General features: G+C 42.9%; 1 protein-coding gene across 3 annotated transcripts; it reads left to right on the top strand.

Annotated features, from left to right (window-relative positions):
- Positions 1-10262: 10262 nt before the first annotated feature.
- On the top strand, positions 10263-21438 carry RAPSN (receptor-associated protein of the synapse). Of its 3 annotated transcripts, none has more exons than XM_010580156.1 (9): positions 10263-10465; positions 14534-14872; positions 16140-16298; positions 16632-16730; positions 16828-16950; positions 18204-18362; positions 19644-19697; positions 20346-20545; positions 21346-21418. In XM_010580156.1, the coding sequence occupies exons 2-9, from the start codon at positions 14675-14677 to the stop codon at positions 21416-21418; spliced, it is 1065 nt and encodes a 354-aa protein (XP_010578458.1). In that variant the 5' UTR covers positions 10263-10465; positions 14534-14674. The 3 variants fall into 3 exon arrangements, with proteins under 3 accessions (XP_010578458.1, XP_010578455.1, XP_010578456.1); XM_010580154.1 differs by lacking the exon at positions 10263-10465 and adding an exon at positions 12157-13626; XM_010580153.1 differs by lacking the exon at positions 18204-18362 and having other exon boundaries at positions 10263-12018; positions 21346-21438.
- The last annotated feature ends 112 nt before the right edge of the window (positions 21439-21550 follow it).

Raw genomic sequence — 21550 nt, 5'->3', positions numbered from 1 at the left:
GACCCGTAGCATCCAAGAAGAGCCCTTTCCATTCTTAAATTGAAAATCAAACAGTTGATGCCGGTCTGTCTATATTGATGGCAGACAGGTAAATCTATCAGTATTATTCAAATCATTTTGTGGTGGCAAAGGTTCAAAGGCCAGATTGCCAAATTTCCCAGTTATGCTGGCATGTGGTACCCTTCTGTGTTAATTATTTGAATCTCTCTAGAAACGTAAACAAACACTTAAGTGAACCATGTACACTTGAATTCTGCACGATGGGAAAGATGTGTCCTGGTTTTCTGAGAAAAGAGTGTTGGAGTGTGAAGGCCTCCAGGGTGATAATGGGATTTTTTTTTTAAATAAATAATATACTTTTCAAAAAAAAGAAAAAAAAAAAAGAAAAAAAAAAAACCATAGTTGGGAGCAACTGCTCCGAGTGCAACCTGCTGTAACCAAGAATGTTGTTTCTATTTTTATAGAAGTTTTATACCGCTCCGGGGTGGAGAATATTTATTACCTAAATTATTTCACTGGAAAAAAAGGCCAGGGTTTTGTAGAATCCTGAATGTGATTGTTTTACACACATAATGATGTGCATGATTGAAACTACTGATTTTCAGTGGCCTGTTTGCAGCCCAGCAACTGCTAAATGGGGAAGACAAACGCTGTGAACCAGTGGAGGAGAGCACTGTGCTCTGGGGTCTCTACAGTCACTCTTACCGTCTTTGCACCCTACCCCACTGTACTATCTGAGACCTTTGTCCCGTTTTTCATTTAACCAGATGCTCCGGCCTCTTTACTAGTCATTCAGTTGCCCAAAATTAGATATTATTGCTTCTGCATCCTACAGTGTGTCTTCAATACTGTAACTTATGCATCAAGCTTGGCATTGTTGCAAATAGGTGCAACTCCTATTGACTTCAGGAGATTCACCAGTTTACACTGTGGCTTAGTTTGATCAGTGACTCCTCCCAGACAGGATCACCTTAAGACACCTTACTTGGGCTAGCTCCTGTGCCTTACTGGCATAACTATAAGTATTGCCAAAAAGAAAAAAAAAAAAAAACCAAACAACTATGCAGGTTAAATTTTAAAAGATGTGATCCTCAGATGGTTTGAATCAATGCAGTTCTGCTCTCTTCAGTAGAGCTGCATCAGTTTTCACCAGCTGAAGATGTTGCCCTTTTTGTGTATTTGTTTCAGATTTCCCTTTCTTGGTGTATCAATGTATATGTTGCCAAAGTTAATAAATGTATCAAGTTTGTGACTTGGGCAGATTTTTTTCTAATAACAGAACTGATCAGATAAAGTCAACATTTCTGTGTCTTGTTTGGTGGCTGCCGCTGACTCTGGAGATTTAGGCTCTTCTTGCCTTCCCATCTTAAGCCAGTTTTCTTCCTTGCTCATTGGCAGGAAAATCTGGGATTCTGGGGACTTGGGGCTTTTAAATTTTATTTTCTTTTAAATTCCTGTCATGCTCTCATTCAAGTGCAAATCAAATCAGTGTCAAATGCTTTATTTCATGAATAGTGGGGTAAGAGTTGGGTGAGTTCAAATAAACTGCAGAAGGATTGGCTTAAGTAGCCACATGGACAAAGTATTCTGTATGCTCATAAACCAAAGAATCTGAATTTTCTACAAAAGCTAGTAGGACTTCTGATGAAATGGAATTCCATATTACATGTGCCACCAGGAAGTACTTGCATATTTTTAGAAACAAGATGGAAATGGTCTACTTCATAGATTTCTTTTTTTTTTCTCAGAAAACATTTGATTTTACTAGATACTCCATAATAAGATGAAAGTGTTATGAACAACTGAAGTCTTAGTCTGATGCTATTTAGTATCAAGTACTGTAGCAAATAAAATCTTAGATTATTCAGTCTCCTAGATAATGAACAGTCCAAAATAGGATATCTTTTTGTTGTTTAGTTTTTCTTCCAGTAATACAAAGCTTGCATTATTAGAAAATGCCTTTGGTATATAGTGATTAAATTTTAATCCAAAGCAGAATGAGGATTAGAATTTTTCAAAAGTATCTGAGAACAATAATAGTGAACATCTCTTTATATTTTGATGGTGTGGCAGTTCACTAGCTGTGGGCACTGCTATCTGGAAATAGGCACCTCAGAAAATTTCTCACTGGCAAATACATCTATAAGGAAAAAGCTTTTCATCTGTATACTGAAGGTCACATAGCGTGATAGATTTTGCTTGCATGATAGAATTAACTGAAGTGTTTCTTCTTGTTAGTAGTTGTCAGTTAGGGAAGAACAGCCAAGCAGAATGAAATTGTTCCTATTTCATTTGGAAATATCTTAAAAGCAACTTAGATACAGCATACTGCAAATGAAGGGTGCAACTACAAACATGTGAAATGCTTTGAGAGCTTCTTGTTGCAAACATTTAAACATAAGGATGTTATATATCCCTGAGCATACCTACCACAAAATATAAAACACAGAAGGCAGAATTATCACAGCTGTGAGAATAAAACAAGGATAAGCTGGAATAACTTTCCCCAAGTCATTAAGTTCTTATTGAGCACCTCATGGCTCTGCTCTTGTAGGCCAGTCCTTCCCCAGGGCTTTAATGAAACTTAGTCTTTTTCCCTCAAAATTGCTGAGTGAAATATTTTTTAAAAATCTCTATCTAAAAAAATCCCAAACAAGTCACACAAAGAATTTCTGTGGTGCATGCTTAGATGTCACTTGATTTCATGCCTCTTGTTTCTCATGCCTCAATTTGTGATGAATTTGCATTTCTGGTTTAGGACTGAAACCTTACAGCTATCTGCAAACTATCTAGAATATTTCTGGAACTGTAGAAATAACTGCAAGAGTTGCGTTGTACTCTGTTTGCTGGAGTTGGTTTAAACTCCATACACAGTCCTTTCCCCAAATTGAAAAGTATGAAGAGCAAATTAATCTCAGCAGTTCTAGTAAGTGGAGTGTTGCAGGTTTAGCGGACAACATGCTGCTTGTCGCTTTAGAACGGGAATGCAACATGTGCTATTCTCAAACATGCTATAAATGCTATAAGATAACATGCAAGTCTCACCTTGCTCTAGTCTCTAACCAGCAGCTTCAAGATGTGCCCAAGAATAAGGCCACGAACAGGGATAAAGGGGAGTTGCGGGGGTGGGGTGAGGGGAGAGGAAGAAAAAAGAAAAAACATGCAGCTTCTGTCCCTTACCTCCCACATTCTTTCCAAAATGTTCCTTGTCTCTTGCAGCTCACAAGCTGAGAGGAGGAAACAAAGGTCTTTATATCACTTAATATAAGAATTATTTTATTTATAAACTCTTCAAGAACGCTTTAGGAAAAACATTTTTTTCTACTCATCAAACTGGCAACAGTGACTGTAGAGCTTCTCAGAGCCCAGAATCCCCTCCTTGTGAAGTCAGGGAGCCAGGGGCTGTTTATATAAAAGGTTGGGAACAGAAAATCCCTGTGAAGGTCTAAAGGTATGAAAAGTGCTCAGCTAGGACAAGTCTTAACTTGCAGTGAAGTCTTAAGGAATTATTCTCTAATGCGTGGAGTTTTTGTCTTGTATGATCTTTCCCCCACACCCCTGGCCCCATTCCAAATCACCCACCCCCAGTTTCCTGGGCTCCTAGGGAATGAGAAGGGACTGTAGCTGAAGGAAAGAACACAGATTTCCTGGGCTACCACTGCCTAAGAACTTCCCATGTTAGGATGCAAGAAAAGTCTCAGCCGTCAAACCACCTGTGAATCCCTTGTGTCCTCTGTCTTGTCTCTCATGGTCTCATTCTCTGTGGGCAGATTTTAGCCCTGGAGCTGTATTTTTTGGAGTTGGTCTCCTGGGGAGGGAGCTTGCTCTGTTCTTCTCTTAAACAGAGCTAGTGGAGACACTGGGCATGGGGCAAGGTGAGTGCAGGCTAATCAATGTGTCACTAGGCTGTGAAGTGCTCCACAGACTGGGTGTTGAGAGGGAAATCCAGGCCTCTGCTTCCATTTGGTTTCTGGCAGTTTGATGTTTACTTGGTGTCCTTCATGTACTTTGACTTTTACTTGTCCATCGTTGGCATGTGCTGCCCTTCCCTGTCAACTCCCTTCCCCAGGAGATCTCATTGTACAGTGCCCATTCTTGTTCTCTCTCTCCGTGTTTGGATGTACTGCTCTGTGTAACTCAGTGGGTCTCCCTCTTTCTGGTTTGTTTTTTTTCTAGATTCCTGCCGTTTGTTCATCGTTGTGCCTAAAGCATGTCGATGTGGCGTTCAAGTACATCGTCCAAATCCTTGTCTCTTCAGCTTCTCTGATGCTTGAACTCTCACCTTTGACCTTGTGTTGACCTTTGATGCTGATGTGTATTTTTTATTACGTTTGTTTCTTTCTTTTTTTTTTTTTTGTGCTGCCAAATTGGTTTTGCTAGAAAGACTGCTGAAGGGGAATATTTAAACTTGCATTTGAATATAAAAGAATTTCTATTTTTCTAGACCTTCGTAAGATAACCACTTGATTTTGTGAATCTGATTCTTTGTAATTGTCTTCAGAGCAGCCTTGCTAGCATACCTTGTGGAGTATTTGTATTTCTGTGAACATACAGCCAATCACTTTCTAGGCTTAGTTTTTTCTGTGTGCTTAGTTTTAAAAACACAGTTTCGAAGAAAAAGTCAATTATATGGTGTGACTTAATCTTTCAGGAGACTTCCTAGTCACATTTTGCTGATCTGGTTTCTGTGCTTGAGGAGACAGCATGTGTTTTTATGAGTTCAGACTTGTGACTTGAGTGGTATCAGCAGAAAACACTTGAACTACATTTTCTTCTGATTGTAGCTACGTTTTTGCCCTGGCATTTATTGATTTTTATTATTATTTTTATTATTATTATTATTATTATTTTTATTTTTTCCCCCCTGCTTCCCTGTGTGATTATCAGTCTGCAGTGAAAATTTGATCAAAGTTGATGTTGTATTTTGTTAAGCTCCAGCATGCTTGGTTTTTTTGTAACTACAATCTCCTCAGCAAAATGTGATGTTTTTGTTTTAATCTTTCAAACTAAGATAGTGCCCAAAAATGTTTTGCATGTTTCCTGCTGTTTTCTTCACACCCTCGTATATATCACCTTCACCTCTCTGTTTTCTATAGTTTGTGCAAAAACTGAGTAATTTAATGGGTTTCAAAGGTATCCTTTAAATTGATGTTTTTGGTATGACAAATATCTGATCAGAAGCCACCTGAGGGCATCTACCTGTGCACTTAGACTGTCTGCCTGACAGAGCACCTGGACCTCGTTCCATCTCCAGTGCTGTCAGAGGCTCCCAGGGGGCTTGGTTGCACTGTTCCTGGAGTGGCAGTTCTGGTGGAAGGGAATAGCTGAGGAGCAGGAAGGTGGGGGAACTTCACACTATTTCTGTTTCCAGAGTTATCTGAAGCCAGGGCTCCTTTGAAACACTCTTTATGAGCATTTTGTATAATTCAGGGCACATTTTCGTGAAGTCCAGCCCCAGTTTTAATACCATTAGTCAGACCTTGGTGGCAGGATCCTGGAAGGATCTAGGTTAGCTCTTGAAATAAAGTGTTTGAAATATCCCAGAGAAAGCATTTGTAAACCTGGTCCTACAACTGGTGGCTCTTTTCCCAAGTGACAAGCACAATACAACAGCCTCTGAAGCTGTTACCTGAACAGGGTACCATCCCCAGCTCTCTTCTCAAGGGCCTTCGCTGGGGAATCTCTACGGAGATTTTTTTAGTTTTTGTTTAGTTTTTAATTGGGTAATGAGCTAAGCAGTTTTTCTGGCTTGCAGGTTGAACTAGGACAGGTTACTGCTTTCTGGGTAGCAGGCCTCCCCCTACCCTACATACCATCTGCACTGGTAGAAACTGGGATGTAGCTTCTAGATGAAGGCACCTGAAGAGTGTGTGCTGTGATGAAGTTTCAGTCAGAAGGAGAAGCAAGCTAGCGTAGGTATCTTAACAGTAGAAAATAATGGGAATTGAAATCCCAGGAGAAGGGGTTTTGCTGAGAAAAAGAATCGTGTTTGGTTGGATAGAAATCTTACTTTTGCCCAGCATTTGGGATAAGGCAAAGATGCAAAAGGATTTTTTTTTTCCTATCCTACTCCCAAGTTGGCTGAGGATACTATGTTCTCAATAGATATTGGCTAGACTTGTGTAGACAGTCCTTAACCTGCATATAAGACAGAACATGTTTGGATATGGTCCATATACCTGGGAATGAAGCATGAGGCTGGATGAAAAAAGGAGAGAGGCTTGTTTATTTGGGAGGTAGGGTTGTGGGCTGGCTGCTGTTAGTCCCACAGTCTGAATGCACAGGGCTGTGTGTCAGTGGGGGGCACTGATACCCTGCAGTGGATTGAGTAACTGCTAATATATTTCTGTACACGCGCATTTGGTTCCATAAGGAACTTTGGGGAAACCTGTGGAAAAATATCTGAAGAAAACCAAAATGCCAAACGTTGGATGTTTCTTTCCTTTCTTCTTTCCTTTTCTTTCTTTGGTTGTTTTAATTGTTCTGTGGTGGTTTTAATGGATTTGAGACAGTGGAGCAGCAGCTGCCTTTCTGATTTTTGGCTGCTTTTTGTGAATAATTTAAAAAGAAAATTTACATTTTGGAGACAAACCTGTGGGCTTTTTTATTGGTACAAACATTGTATTTAACACTAGGGGTTTTGTACAGTTTTTTGCCTTTTCTACTAGAAAACAATGTAAAGTGATTCACAATGTGACGAGAAAACAAATTGCCACTATGACCAAATGTAGAGTCTGTTCTGCAGTAACGGGATTTAATCAACTCAAAGTCGTGGTTCAGTCGTAGAAATGCTTTTCTTTACCTTGTTTGAGCTGTTCCTTTTTTTTCTTGTTTTGATTTGCAAAACAAAATGTCTTTTTGTGTGAAATTGTGTTGTACTTTGTAGAGAATTACGGATTTTACTTTAATGGTTTAAAAAGCAGAGGAGCACATGTTGCTTATCTGATCGCAGAGTTTGTGTAGTGGATTTAAAAATGAAAAGATTTGTTACAAGTTTGGAACGAGCGAGTATGTGTTAAAGGAATTTTCTTCCTTTTGTGTGTGTGTTTTTGTTTGTTGTTTTTTTTTTTTTTTTTGTCCCAAAGGGCAACTTAAAGCTGTTTTAATTGCACAGACACACCGACAACAAGTCATTTTGTATATGCCAAGTGTGGTACCTTCCTTTGTTTATTTGCTATTAAACTGTTTGAGAAGAGTCCTTGTGTGTTGTATTTGTGTCTTAAACTTGAGGTTCTTTTGGGGTCCAAGTGTGGGAAGATGAGGAGAGAGATGAGAGAACTAAATTCCAGTTTCTTAGCATGAGCCACAAAAATTTTCATGGCTCAGTACCGCTTGTTCTGGGTGTATAATATAGCCCTGGATTTTTACCTCTATGTAGATGAACTACTTTGAGTAGAAATGAAGAAGGCTTTTTGGTGGTTTAGCCTCCATTTTGTTTCATTTGGTAGTCATGTCCCCTTTAGACATTAGATACAGAAAAGCTTGGATAATGCAAATATGTGATACACTGGGGAGTGAGGTGTAGGCATATCCAGCCTCACAGAACTGGTGCTGCATAGCCCCTTGCCTGTCTGTGCACTGTGCTTCATGGTGTTTCAGGGGCTAAATAACTTCGGCATAACACCAGACTTCAGCTATATAGGAACAGCACATGTGCGTGGTTGGTGTGTGGGATTAAATAGGCACCAGCTCGTACTGCTCCTATGAGCTCCATACCCGCCACTGCCTCCTTACCCCTTACAGGTTCAGCAAGCCTGGCCATGTTCCTATCTCCTGGTTGTGCTCCATGAAGGTATCTGCAGTCCCCAGTGATCCTGGTCCTGGAAATACTACACAGGGAAACCCCAAATGGGTTGGGATTACTTACTAGCTCAGGTTTTGTGATAAGTGAAAGTCACCTGCTTTGCTTTTAGGACAAAGATATGTTAATCACATGAAATAAAATGAGTTGTAAAAAAGTAAATATTTGGTGTAGGCAAAGTATAATTCATTCAGAAACTTGCCATGAGTTTGACATTAATATTGCCTCTCTTGGAAGGAAAGTACCACAATGGCTGTGACTTTGCCACGTTTCTGAAAGCTCCTAAAATGCAGTGATGTTACTCCTTCCTTCTGCTGTCTTGCATCTCAGAGACTGCAAGCATTTTCAGGGCAGCTATGTTTCTCCTCCGTGTCCTTTTCCTCTGTTATCTGGCATACTCTTGTTTCACCCCATTACTTCCTACATGATTGTAAATCTGAGAGCACTTGCAAGCATCAGGATTGAGTGCTGCATTCCTTTCCCCGCAGCGCACCAATTGTGAAGCGAGGCGCTGAGCCACCAACTGTTGCAGAGTATGCTGGGATCCCTGCAGTTAATTTGCAGCTGTTGAGAAGGGAGGCTGGAGAGATTTCAGTTCAGTAGGTCTGAGGTGAAGGATGGAGAGAAACAAATGAATCAGAGAAAGGGTTTGTTTAGGTGGGATGGAAGATTCCTACTTGTGCAGAAAGTTGGCTAGTCTCATCTTAAGCAGTCAGAGCTCTGTCAGTTGTATGTTATGGAACTGGTACTAGATCCCTCTGGGTAGGTGGCTTTTTTATTTTTTTTTGAAGCTTTTTTCTTTAATTTAAAAGGCCACCACCAATCAGTAGACAATTAAACTACAAATAAGAGCCAGTGTATTAATCTCTGAAAATAATCAGCATTTCACGAGTTGTTATATTTATCAACATCAACAGGAAATACACAAACCTGTAAATGCAAGTCCTGATGTTGAATGTTTTAGGAGAAATTTTTTTCCTCTCACATCTGCCTCCACCTTTCACTACTTGTTTTGACTCCAGTCTCCAATCTTCCTGACTTTACCAGCCATGTTCTGCTGTCTTCAAATGGCCAGGAGTCACCGGGGATACATTATGAAGAGCAGCAGGGAGGAAGACAAGCAGCTCAATGTGGTCACTCGGAAGAAGTGACTGCATGATTAGCTACACTGCGTGACAGGTGAGACTCCCTAATTTGGTGTTTCTATGCACCTTCCAGGCTTACTTATTTGCAGTTACCGAGAAGAAACTGTGGATCATTTACCATAGAAGCCATACCTGAATCTTGTACAAACTAGAGCTATCTTGAGCCACAGAGTGGTGATCATTCACCACTCAAAGCAGCACAGGTAGTCAATGTCTTGGTGATTCTACCCATTTACCCCTCCTTATTTAGGCAGCTGCATCGGGCTCAGAGTGGTATGTTCCATATCAGAGTATATTTCCATGTTTTGAAAACGGCCAGTTTGAGCCTGATGGATCTAACCCTCATTTTACTAGGGTAAGTTTTTATCTCAGTAGGTGAGTTAAGTTGATTCTTAAAAGACTAAGCACAATTTCATAGGAGAACTCAAGAGCACGGAAGTACATACAGTGTGATCAACAAAATGCAGGACAGATCATTTCCCTCCTGTTAGATGGGCTTTGTCAGAACGCAAGGCATCCTCTTCTCACTTTGCCTATTCTTTGTGGGATATGAGAGTGAATATTGAGGGGAGCAGTGCTTTGGTGAAGTGGTCCAAAAGCATCAGGATAAGTTTGAGTTACAGCCAGGTTACTTGTGGAAGGCTAATTTTGCAAAGTAGTCTGCTCCAGCAAAGAATGATATGATTTTTGTTTCCCCCTTTCTTGAGTCCTGGCTTGATTCTTTCATGTAGCAGACTCCAATGGTTGCTGTCCCTGGCCTCTTCTCCAAGTCCAGAAATCTGATGGCCTCACCATTATCAGTGCTTTCCATGGGGAGCGGTCTTCTGCATCTTATGTCCATCCCACCACCCATCTCCAGAGAGACATATAAGAATTAATGTAGGGAGGATAAACTTTCTTAATTCTGAATCAGAATTAAAATCTATAAAGTACCTAGATAATAATTTTAACGGTGTTGCTGAAGTGATTTTTGCACATTAACCAGCTGTGCCTCAGCGTTAATTTTTCTTCAGCCTTCTGTAGATTTTTCCAGTTTCTAATTCCAGAATTTGAGAGTACTCGGAGTCTATGCTGAAACATCATTAGCACCTGCTTTAAAAAAAATGCTGAATTAAATATTTTAAATATAATAGAGTATATAAGCTCCCAAAAGAGAACCAGTCTGATTGTAGCAAGACTTTTCTACCATTTAAAATGCTTTTCCTTTTTAAAATATTTTTCTGAGGAAATTCTGGATAAAAGTATGGATGGAATCTCTTAAGATCATGACTGCTATGATATAAAGCCTCTGGGTAGATCGTGGTTCCTTATTCTTTTGTGTCCTGCTTTCCTTAGGGATGTTACCTCAGGAAGGCTCCCTTGGGTTTGTGTTTCCTTAGGCAGCCATGCCACAGGCCTGGATGGTCCAACTGGTGGCCCGTGAGATGATTCTGTTGGTATTTACCTTTGCTTGGGGAAGAACTGCCACCAAATTCACACAGAAGCAGGGAGGCAGCTGGAGACATGCCTCCTTCTGCACGTGGGTCTGTTGTTAAAACTCTGAATTGCAATTTCTTTGGCCTGTAAAATGATCCCAAAACAGGTGTCTGGGACTTGTGTATCTGAAAAATGTTAGACTTCCCTGAGGCATTCCCCACCCCCTCCTCCCCCCGCAAGTTTGGTATCTCTTCTTATGAAGGACAGAGTAAATCTAGAGATAACCGAGACTGAGCCCATTAAAAATGCAGCACATCAATGGGGGTATGAAACTTGACTCCTAGATGTGTGTAGGAGCGTTAAAGCTATATTCTAATTGGGCTGACAATTCTTTTATGCAGTCTGAAGGAGCAGAAATCTGTTGCTTTGGGTCATTATTGTCATTCATCGTAAAAGATGAGCAGGTTCTGGATGCAGGACTTCAGCAGTGCCTTTGACAATTTATGTTGCAAACTCTTGGAGGACTGTCATGGGTATCTGATGGCCATGAGCAACAGTCAGTCATGAACAAAGTTTTTCAGGATGGTTAGCTTCTTATTGACCCTGAAATTAAGAAGTCAGTGCCTTATTTGCAGCAAATCTGTGACAGAGCTGACCATTGTCCACAGAAACAGTCCATATTGTCAGCTGAGGCCCTCAAAAGGGAGGCTGAATTTGTGCCTGGCAAGTATCGGGCATATTGTCGCAAGTATAATGCTGCACGTGTGTACGTGCTGGAGCCTTCTAGTTCATACCTTACTTTTTAAGGCATGTATTGTTCCTAAAGCTACTACCCCTAGCTGAGGCTGCTACCTCCCAGGCTAGCCCACCACCACCACTGCTTGTAAAAGGTGATGGCTAGAGAGAGGGGAAAGAGACGACCGAGCCATCCCTGTGACTGCAGCTGATTGTCTCTCCCGAGGTATTAATAAGCTGCATACCGGCGGGCAGGGGTGGGCAGTTGGCTCGCCGTGACCTTGGGAGCCGGGGAGCCTGACTAGCATTCCTGGGAGCCACGTGAGCCGAGGACTGGCAGGCGCAGCTGTAGCCAATGCGGAGGAGACCAGCATGGGCTGCTCAGATTGAGTTTCACTCCTGTCGCCCGAGATTTTTCTCTTTCTCTCCCTGTTGTGCTTTTCCTTTTTGTTTATGGGGTTGGATGGGCGAATGCACTGATGGAGTCCTAGCGAGCAAGACGTTTGCCTAGGGGATTTGGGATTCTACCTTCAGTGCTGAGCAACCACTTCTTGCCATTGCCTACCACAGCTCCAGCCCCCTGACATGGCTGGGCTTTTATGGCTCCAAGCCTTCTGAGCACACAACCTGCCCTCCTCTATTAGGGCATTTTATGTTGTGTTCTCTTCTGTGCAATTCCTTTTTGCTGTCCTTAGAGGTTAGTGTATGAGGCTTTTTAATGCATGGGAGATGGGTCAGGACCAGACAAAGCAACAAATAGAGAAAGGACTCCATCTTTACCAGTCTAATCAGACCGAAAAGGCCCTGCGAGTCTGGATGAGGGTTTTGGAGAAGTCTGCGGATCCTGCTGGCAGGTTTCGGGTTTTGGGTTGCCTCATCACTGCTCACGCAGAGATGGGCAGATACAAAGATATGCTGAAGGTAAGGCGAACTGGAGATGCATGCATGCCATTGTGTCGCACCCACTACAGAGAGTGGCTGGAGATTAGAATGTGAAATCGGGGGTTTTGTTTTGTATATAGTAGAACATACCAGCTATTGAGCGCGTATTGCGGGCTGCCATAATCACTGCGTTGACCAATAGCTCCAGCCCACAAAATACACAGAATGCTACTTTTCACTGGGTCTGGTCCCTGAGGATTCCCAGGTTATTGAGGTTCTCCAGTTAATCATGGGGACCTTTCTTGATTTATTCCCCACATACAGGCACACCATGTTATCAGGCCTCGGGAAAAGGTATGAAAACAGGGCCTTTGCTCCACTTAAAGCTGTTTACAGTGTGTATGTCAGTGTGAAAAGAGATTTCCAAGTGGATTCTGTAGAATAAGCAGCAGTCTTGTGGAGACCTCTGTTATCTTGTTCAACTGCTGTTTGATATCTAATGTAGATCTTACATTGGTTCTTATTACAATTATTTGTTTGCAAGGGGGCTGATTAAGAGGGGAAAGAGGATGCTTTTTTGGCAGCAGGATTGAGAGACGTTCCGGGAGGGGTCTGACAGTTATGGTCAGAGAGGGGCTCCCAGTTGTCAGGACAGCATAGAAGGAAGGATACTGGGCTTGATGAAAGAGTAGTAAAAAGAAGCTGAAGTTACATTGTAAGAGCATGAGGATAAAAATGTTTGATTAAATGAACAAAAAGAGGCTGATGTATAGATCTGAGAAGTAACAGGATGCATACAGAGAGCAGCAGGCAGTGTTTGGGAGGGTGACTCAGGAATCTGGAAGACAAGGCAAGAGGATGTTGTAATAGTCCTAAGAAACTATCCCAGCGTGAAATAGGGTCTTGCTGAAGGGCCTTGATATTCTTGTCCTGATGTTTTTGGTTGCCTCTTACTAGACTGATAAACATTCGGCACTTAGCACAAAATGGGAAGGGGGTGCCCACATCTCATTGAAAAGTTTTTGGTAGCTCTGTTTAGAAGGGGGTGGGGGATATCTTACTAGTAAACCCATGCACATGTCAAAGCCCTATCTTAAAATCAAATACTTAGGATGAACAAGAAAAGAGTGGTGTTAATACACTTGGAAAACATTTGAAGAAAAACAATTCTGATAAGTGATGTGGAATTGGGTGGTGGCAGAAACAACAGACTGATTAGGGAAGAGAGAAGGAAAAAAGGTAAGATGTGGCTACCTGAAAGAAATATTTGAAGGCTTCACAGAAAACAAGAAACAGGCAAAGGAGTGAGCTCAGTATACCTGAACGGTAATTCATTACCTGAGAAGGGAGCAGAAAGTGAGATCAGAGTATGTGAATTCTAATTCTTCCCAGTATTAGGAAGGAAAAATGGCTTCAGTCAAACTGAAGATTTTACACCACGAGTGATCAAAGATAGAGGAAGGAGAACTTTAGCAATAAACTGTTGAGAGAGGAAATAACAGGAGAAGAGGTGTCAGAATTAAAGGCATGAAATTAACTGTGATTTAAGAAGGGTTATGATGCTCAATCTCTTTTGGAGAGGAAAATTACTTCACACCAAGGAAAGAGGCTGTGGCAATCAGGAAATAATGAAGAACTTGTACAAAGGTAAGGGAATGTGGGGAAGCATGAGCTAATGCACGTTACTGGGTCCACATAGCAGCTTTCCTAAAGGGCTAAGGAATCTGAGAACATATATACCCAAACATATGCAATTTATGGTTGGGTTTTGTGTTTTTTTTTTTAATTTTGTGAAGAATGTAAAATGTTCTGGTAGCTTAAATTATTATGTGTTGCTACTATACAAAAAGGAAGTAATTGGTGCCCTTGGGAATTGTTATCCATAAACCTAACTGATAATCTCTAATGAAAACACATACTGAGAAAATTGCTAGATATTTACCTTTGCTACTGGTATTAATTCAAGCCAGCAGTGTGCTTGGTTCATCACAAAACACAAAACAGTCGCTGCTCAGAAGAGTTTGCAGTCTAAAAGAAAAAGACTTCAGATCATTTAAGAGAACTGTATGCAATGAATCCTGAAGGTTACAGAATAAAAACTGTCAGGACTGCAATTTGTTAGTAAAACATTGATGAAAGAAGGAGCTTGCTTACTTTCTTTTATTATTAGAGTACTTTAATATCTTAAGAATTCCAGAGAAAGTGGAATAAATTAAATTCAGTGAAAGAAAACTGAGCTGCATTGTGTCAGATGTTTCCTGTTTCACCTACTTCTCTTTAGGGCCATTTAACAGCTTTTTTTTTTCCCCCACTAACTGCCAGCCTAGTTCATTTTCCTTGCCCCAAAGACTGTGTGGAGAGGTTTCTTCAGACTGCTCATAGGCCTTTTAAACCACCAGATAAACTGCTCAATGTATAGGATGGTTCTCAATCTGGGCTGCTGGACCGCTCGGAGATGAGCCAGTTGTCCAGTACAGAGTGCTACTCTGTGGGTGTTTGAGCTGTATTTAAATAAATTACACACTTTTATAAACACTGTCTTTTCTACTTAAAGTTTGCAGTGGTACAGATTGACACAGCACGGGAGCTGGAAGACCCGGATTTCCTTACAGAGAGCTACCTAAACCTGGCTCGCAGCAATGAGAAACTCTGTGAATTCCAGAAAACAATCTCTTACTGTAAGACATGCCTGAACATGCAGGGTACCACAGTGAGCCTGCAGCTGAATGGCCAGGTGAGCCTCAGCATGGGCAATGCCTTCTTGGGCCTCAGCATTTTCCAGAAGGCTTTGGAGTGCTTTGAGAAAGCTTTACGCTATGCACACAACAACGATGACAAGATGCTGGAGTGTCGAGTCTGCTGCAGCCTCGGGAACTTCTACGCCCAGATAAAGGTGCGGTAACCTAAGGGATGGAAGGGTGGTTGTCTTATGGCTTCAGGAAAGAATTGGAAATGGTGTGAATTTCAGCTTATTTCTTTGCTATAGGAAGTGAAATACTGAGAGAGTGTTGTAAGCTAAAATCTCTGCTTTGTAAAATCATCACTGAGTACTCTCCTTCACAATAGGGTTTGGAGGATTAGTGTAATGTTTATATAGCACAGCAGAAGCAGCTGTGAATATTCCTGTGTATTGAAAAGATCAAATGTAGCTTCAAAGGAGATCACATCAGAGGAGGTACTGTCTGCACACAGGGCTGGCAGCCAGAACTCATGGATTCTCTATTTCTGCCACTATCGCAGGCAAATAGCTATTTATATGAGCAAAAACAGGGAGGAACTGAGGATGGGGTGATTTGCCAGTTCTAACTTCTATTACAAACAGCAACAAATAGGTTTTCCTCACAAAATCTTGGGTTTTGTCACTAATGGAAGACTTACCAACTGAAGTGTTGAAAACTATCAGTAAACTTCCCTCATAATACCAAAAATAAAAAGAACATTGTGCTGGATACTTTTAAGGTATGAAATAAGAAGGGAGAAAAGAAATTTTAAAAGTTGTGGTTTCCTTTGTGCATCTTGGAGAATTAAAAAGTAAGAGGACTTTTTCATTTTTCATTTCTGCAGTCTCATGTAACTTACTTGAGAATGAGGTTAGATATTTAGATAATAGTTTTATGTACTTATTGTAAAATTAGATTTCTTTCTAAAACACTTTTAATGCAGAAAAATGCTTACTTATTGTGGATTTGGTGAGGCCATGATTCTTTGTTCCTGTTTCCTGCAATGATGGATAACCAGCCTCTTGAAGATCCTGACTCACCATATGGAGAACATGAGGGCTCCATGTAGATGTTGAAAGCAGAGATGATCTAAGAGCAGAGAAAGTTTTCAGCCCTTGGTTATAGAGGATGGTAAATGGTTCCTGCAGAGTAAAGTTGATGGCATACTATATAAAATTCATTTGCTATGTCATTGCCCCAGTGTCCTGAACCCAGAGAGTAATATGAATTCAGTATATGGCAATTCCACCTTCCACCATTTGATACCCAGTGAAAACATCTAGTGAAATACAGCACGTGGAAGAGGAGCAGCAGGAGTTGAAAGGTGTACAGAAATCTGCTAGCTTTTGCAGTGTTAGTAAATAAAAAATGGTTGCTTTTTTTTTTTTCTTTGATTTATTTTTGCTGTAACTGCTCTCTGTCTGTTTCTCTGCCTTACAGGACTACGAGAAAGCCTTGTTCTTCCCTTGTAAAGCAGCTGAGCTGGTGAATGATTATGGAAAGGGCTGGAGCTTGAAGTACCGTGCAATGAGCCAGTATCACATGGCAGTGGCCTATCGGAAGCTGGGGCGCTTGGCAGATGCTATGGACTGCTGTGAGGTATAGGGTGCAGGCAGACGCAGGGCTGTAGGCAAGGGGATCTTGCCTACAGGACTGGGAGGAAAAAAGATACCATGGCATTCACGCTTTATTCCAGATGTTCCTGCTGCCTCCTGGTCTTAGAGCTGTGGTTTCAGTAGCCCAGGGGGCCTCAAAATTTGGGGTCTATGAATGGCCCTGGGTTGGGAACATGTGAACAAGATTTTACGTGACTTAAAAAGATTATGCCATTTCTTTGGAGCTGACCTTTCAGTGGCTGGAGTGTGCAGTCCCAGCGCTGCTGTTTTGAAGCAGGAACAAGCTCTTTTACTGACCAAAGACAATTTCTTTCAGGAGTCCATGAAGATTGCCCTGCAGCATGGTGACCGGCCTCTGCAAGCGCTGTGTCTGCTGTGCTTTGCAGATATCCATCGCAGTCGCAAAGACTTGCAGGTACAGCACTCTCCTGCCAGGAAGGACAGAGGGGATAGCAAGAGGGTGTGAAAAGCCGGCCATAGCAAAACATGTGTTTTTCTCCCTGCTTCTGCAGACAGCCTTTCCTCGGTATGATTCCTCCATGAGCATCATGACAGAGATTGGAAACCGCCTGGGCCTGATCCAGGTGCTGCTAGGAGTGACTAAGTGCTGGATGATCCAGAAGGAGCTGGACAAGGTCAGTTACGAACTTGTTTCTACAGAAGTTTGTTAGACAAGATTAGAGCATACAGTCTTTTTCTGAACCATATGCCCGTCAAAGTGCAATAGAGACCTGTACCCGTTGGTTCTACCAACAGGGTCTGTTGCTTGTACAGTTACATTTCTCCGAATAGTCCCTCTCAGCCAGGAATTTGTTACTAACAGTATGAACATCTATTCTGAGTCAGACTGCTGACTTGTGGAATTGTCTCATTAGTCAGTCCTGATTACTTTTAAGCACTACACTGAGAAACCAGCACTGAGGAAAGGAAGCCTACTCCCGCCATTGTAGGCAATCAGCTTATGCTTATGCTCTGAAATAGATTCCACTGCCTACTTTTTAGCTATATGACTAAGCTCATTGTTGTGATAGTGATGATGCTTAGACAGCTCTACAGCTCCACCATGTGCTTTGCAGGCAAACGTGGCATCCAATTCCTAGAGAAACTCTGAAGGTACATAAACTGTGATGTGAAACTGAGAAATGAGAGCAGGAAATCATTTGGGAATAGATAACCGGTCAGTGTAGTACAAGGGGCAACGTTCCTTATTTTGAAAATGCTTAGGCAATGTATGTGTGTTAAAATCCGGATTGTGCTAGATGCAGCAGATTGCATTGCAGGAACACTACTGGGCTGCAGAATGAGATGCTCAACGGTTAGCCTTGAACTAGTGCTGAACAACCTGGAGTGCCTGCACAGTGCCACATCAGGATGCTGGTTTGGGTGTAGATATGATGAAGATTCACTCTTACCACTCTCATGAGAGACAAAAAAATTTAGCTCAAATGAAGCATCCCAGCTATTAGGAAATCAGGTATGTGTCTGTCAGAAAAGACAAGATCAAGGTGCTGTCAGCATCCACATTGCCTACAGCAGGGAATCAGTTGGGTAAGATACACCTTGCAATCTCAGTAAGTAAACACTATGTTTGCAATGGAAGAAGAAACCGTGTAGTTAGAAACTTTGCTCAGTGTAATCCCTTCCCAGCCTCGTATCTCACATTCAGAAGAATGGGACAGGACACAGCAGGTAGGCCTCTACATAACAGAATATTCAGAGCACTCATCAAACCCCTACATCCACTGATCCCACCTCCAGCCATCACCACCCTCTGATATCACAAACAGCTCTCACTTGAGAGCCTGGTGAGGGCTCTGCACAGAGTCCTAATCTCACCAAAACCCACAAAAGAAGAGAATGAATAGATGAATCTTGTATTCTGTTCCAGGCATTGGAGGGAATGTCTGCCCTGGTGGGTCAGGCACCTTATGCCCATTGCCCCAGATGTGACCTCCTCAAATGTCACAGCCCTGAATACTCACCCAAGCCTGTTCTTCAGCTTGCCAGTCCCAGTTTCCATTTCTCAGGCTGCTCATCCCAATATCAGTTACCTAATAAATCAGTTTGCTAACTTTTTACTTGCTGATTCCCTATTGTCCTAGCTTCCTCCATCTTCCCGGTCTCCTCAGCCAGTTAGTCTATTTCCTTTTATTTGCATGTAGGCAATGGTATTGCAGATCCTCCCAGGCTGCTGTCCCAGCCTGCTTGCCCAAACTCTTGTGCAGTCTCATATTCCTGTCCACGACAAACTGTCCCCTGGATTTCTCAGCGTCTCTTCCCCCACCCCACATGCCTCACTTTGATTCTTAGTCCCAGTCATTAATTTCAGGGGTTTCCAGTACACAGTCACTCTTAGTAGGCACAGCTCTCAGTTATGTTCTATCTGCTAGCCTTCAGTTCCTGCTTCCCTCTTCTACAAGTTCCTTATCCCAGGCTGTGGCTGCCACCACAGATCTAATGCCGCCATCTCTGCATTCGAAGTGCATTCTTTCATCTCATCTGGTCCTCTTCTCCCAGAATAGCAGTAATGCCAAATTATAGGGTAGAAATTTTATAATGTTCTTCCTGAAAACTACTGCATCACAAGGGAGACCTCTTCTTCCCCTTGGACAAATCCGAAGCACGTCTCAATAGTTCTGGAAAACAGAGACTGATGATCAGAACAGTGAGGAACACTGGGGCATCTAGGGTAAAGTAGGGACTCATTTGGTATAACAGCTGCTATGCTAAATACTTTCCTTCAGATTGAAAAAGACAGATAGCAGTACACTCACTCCTACATCACACCATGAGTAAGTAGGACAAAGTGGATATATGAATAGCAGAGAAAAAATGGAAGAGCGTGGTGTGTTGGTGGTGCTGATCCCTTTCCTCCCCTTTTATACAAGTGAAATTAGAGTTGCCCAACAATTATAGAGCCTGTAGGGTAGGATGGGGGAAAGGCTTGCTTTGCTTGTGCTTCATCACAACCCCAATGAGCATGTGTGACTGAGTTTAAATAAGTCTGTATTCTCTCTGCTTGGAAACACCAGCCTCTGCCAACACCATGCCCCTACTTTGCGCTGTGTGGCTGGAACAGAAATGTAGCTCTTGGATTACTTGTGGTCTTTCAGAAACCAAGCTTTTCTTCTGGATGAACTTTTGGGAGAGGACGGAAATCTGCCAGACAGCTATCTTGCATCTCCAGAGTTGCAGTGATGCTTGTTTATCTAAATTCTGCTCTGTACCTCTTCACCTCTTTCTTTTAATAATTCCCATAGGCCATTCATACAAGTCTGGTTTTGATATATCAGACTGAGAACTCATGACACATGCTCTCCGTTCACAGGCTCTGGAAAGCATTGAAAAGGCACAGGAGCTGGCAGAGGGACTAGGGAACAAGGTAGGATCCTACAGCTTCTCTTCAGCACTCTCTGTAGTCTTCTATAAGGCAACTTAAGAAGCCAAGCATTGAAGTATCCAGACTTGTTATTGCTTGTTAACATGTCTGTATTAACCAGCTGATGCTTGGGGTCTTGCTTTGCTGTGAAATGTTTAGTTGTGGGCAATTGCACATATGATCCATCAGTGTGCAAGTCTGAAAAGGGAGGGAGGGAGTCGCAGCAGGATAAACAAAGGGGAATGGGAAGCAGTAAAAATGGGGTATGAAACAAGCAGAGAGCTAGAGGATTAGGGGTCTTGAAAAATATTATTGCCCTGAGCAGCAGCTGAACTCTGTGCTGGCTGGAGGTAAAGGGAAGTGAAATAATACAGTATATGTGATGGCTAGCTCAGGAAAACCGTCCTGATGAAAAAGCTGCGGAGTCCCTCAAACGTGGTGTCCCCTTTTGTGATACAAAGAAGTAGGGGTAGTTGCAGGAAGTGCTGAGAGACTAAATGTCCTTATGACTGATGCTGTCCGTCGGGCAGCTTTCTGTGCCGCTATTTCTCTAGCTGGCTGATGGGGCTGTAGTGGTTTCCACTCCTCCTGTTACTGCTCTGTCTTCACCTTCTTGTTCACTTTTCTTACGTTTTTGCCCTTCACGTGCAGCTTGGCCTGCTGAAGCTCCACTGCCTTTGTGAAAGGATCTATCGCACGAAGGGGCAGCAGCAAGAACTGCGTGACCATGTAGTGAAGTTCCATGAATGCGTGGAGGAGATGGAGCTGTACTGTGGCATGTGTGGAGAGTCCATTGGGGAGAAGAACAACCAGCTCCAGGCGTTGCCTTGCTCCCACTTCTTCCACTTAAAGTAATGAGCTGGAAGTACTAAAGATCCTTGTCGTGACATTAGTCATAGGAAAGAGCTGTTCGTGCCCAGAGCAGGACAGTCCTATGCATGCTGTTCCCCAGGTCTTTGTCCTGCTTACCTGTGCCCCGCAGAATCCCATTGCAGCGTTGTGAATCCCATGGCCTTGGAGGGTGATTTAGCCATAATATCCATCCCACTCCCACTTCTGTCCTCTAACTGATTGTTCACCCGTGTCCTCACCTTGTAGGTGCTTAGCCCAGTTCACAGGTTCTCATTTAATTCCTCTTGGGCAATCAGTTCTTCACTCCCAGGGGCAGTTTGGATTTTTTTTTCCCCCGAATCCCCCCACTTTCTCTCTTGTCTAGAGGTACACTCAGGTGAAGAAGGTGTTCAGTCTGTTATTTTGCTACTGCCATGAAAGAAGTTAGCCGTACCCCCGCTTTATTTTTAGAAGAAACGCGAGTGTAACGAAACACTTAGTTCTGAAAATTGAGAATTTAAAATCGCAGCCTCGCCATGACACCAAAATCGGGATCAAAGTACTCGGCAGCCAGAGGTGCCCCGCGAGCTCTGCAGATTTGTCTCCGGCAGTACAGGAACCTACTCTGGTAGAGGAACGCGCTGAAGTGCCTCTGCGGAACGGGTGGAAAAAAAGAGATGAAATCTTTGCCCGTGACGGGAGGGACGTTTTTCCCGGTGTTATTGTGTGGTTAACCGCCCACAGCACAGCACCGGGAGCGGCCCTGGGGGCGCCTCAGGCCGCAGGGGCCCCCCCCGCAACCCACCTCCTCCCTTTGCAGGTGCCTCCAGACCAACGGGACCCGGGGCTGCCCCAACTGCCGCCGCTTGTCGGTGAAGCCCGGCTACGTCTGACCCGCCCGTGGGGCTCGGCCTGCGCCGTCGGGACTGCTGGGGGAACCTCGAGAAGGGGGGGGCCCTTCAGGCGGTGCCGCGGGGCTCGGGTGGGCGGCCGGGGGCGGCCTCGGTCCGGCCCCGCTTCCTCGC

The sequence above is a fragment of the Haliaeetus leucocephalus genome, unplaced genomic scaffold (genome assembly GCF_000737465.1).
Source record: "Haliaeetus leucocephalus isolate CR32 unplaced genomic scaffold, Haliaeetus_leucocephalus-4.0 Scaffold696, whole genome shotgun sequence".
In the NCBI taxonomy this organism is placed as follows: Eukaryota; Metazoa; Chordata; class Aves; order Accipitriformes; family Accipitridae; genus Haliaeetus; species Haliaeetus leucocephalus.
The sequence above is the reverse complement of the archived record's forward strand: the minus strand, read 5'-3'. Positions and strand labels throughout refer to the sequence as shown.

Coding starts and splice junctions, on each gene's coding strand:
- RAPSN (XM_010580153.1), top strand. CDS start 11,803: ATGAGGCTTTTTAATGCATGGGAGATGGGTCAGGACCAGACAAAGCAA. Junction 16,951..19,643: donor TCCAGAAGGAGCTGGACAAG/GTCAGTTACGAA, acceptor CTCCGTTCACAG/GCTCTGGAAAGCATTGAAAA. Junction 20,546..21,345: donor TCCCACTTCTTCCACTTAAA/GTAATGAGCTGG, acceptor CTCCCTTTGCAG/GTGCCTCCAGACCAACGGGA.